General features: G+C 51.2%; 1 protein-coding gene across 1 annotated transcript; it reads right to left on the minus strand.

The window, feature by feature from the left end:
* LOC106319927 (uncharacterized mitochondrial protein AtMg00310-like) lies at window positions 1-381 on the minus strand. The gene has a single exon (XM_013758317.1). It carries the CDS (start codon window positions 379-381, stop codon window positions 1-3), a length of 381 nt encoding a protein of 126 aa, XP_013613771.1.

Here is a 381-nt window from a genome sequence, read left to right on the forward strand (position 1 = left end):
TCAAACATATGGAGACTCGTTTGTTGCAGTTGGGGGCCCGATTGGCGCTTTAGGTGCCTCCAAGGAGAGCCAAGGATCGCTCCAGACCCTTATCTTCTCTCCATTCCCCACAACCCAGCCAAGTCCTTTCATAAGTAGCTTCCTTCCTTCCATAATACTCCTCCAACCGTGTGAGGCCGAAGATGGCATTGTGCATTCGAGAAAGGTGGAGTGGCGCGCATATTTGCCTAGCATAACCTGAGCTAGCAGAGAAATTGGATCCTTTAACAGCCGCCACCAAATCTTAGCGAGGAGGGCATCATTGAAGCTCTCTACATCTCGAAACCCGAGCCCTCCAGAGTGTTTCGGTTTGGTTAACGTCGTCCATGCTACCCAGCACAT

Source organism: Brassica oleracea, unplaced genomic scaffold (assembly GCF_000695525.1).
Source record: "Brassica oleracea var. oleracea cultivar TO1000 unplaced genomic scaffold, BOL UnpScaffold00692, whole genome shotgun sequence".
In the NCBI taxonomy this organism is placed as follows: Eukaryota; Viridiplantae; Streptophyta; class Magnoliopsida; order Brassicales; family Brassicaceae; genus Brassica; species Brassica oleracea.

Bases quoted from the DNA above. Each gene is read 5' to 3' on its own strand.
- LOC106319927 (XM_013758317.1), bottom strand. From the start codon at position 381: ATGTGCTGGGTAGCATGGACGACGTTAACCAAACCGAAACACTCTGGA.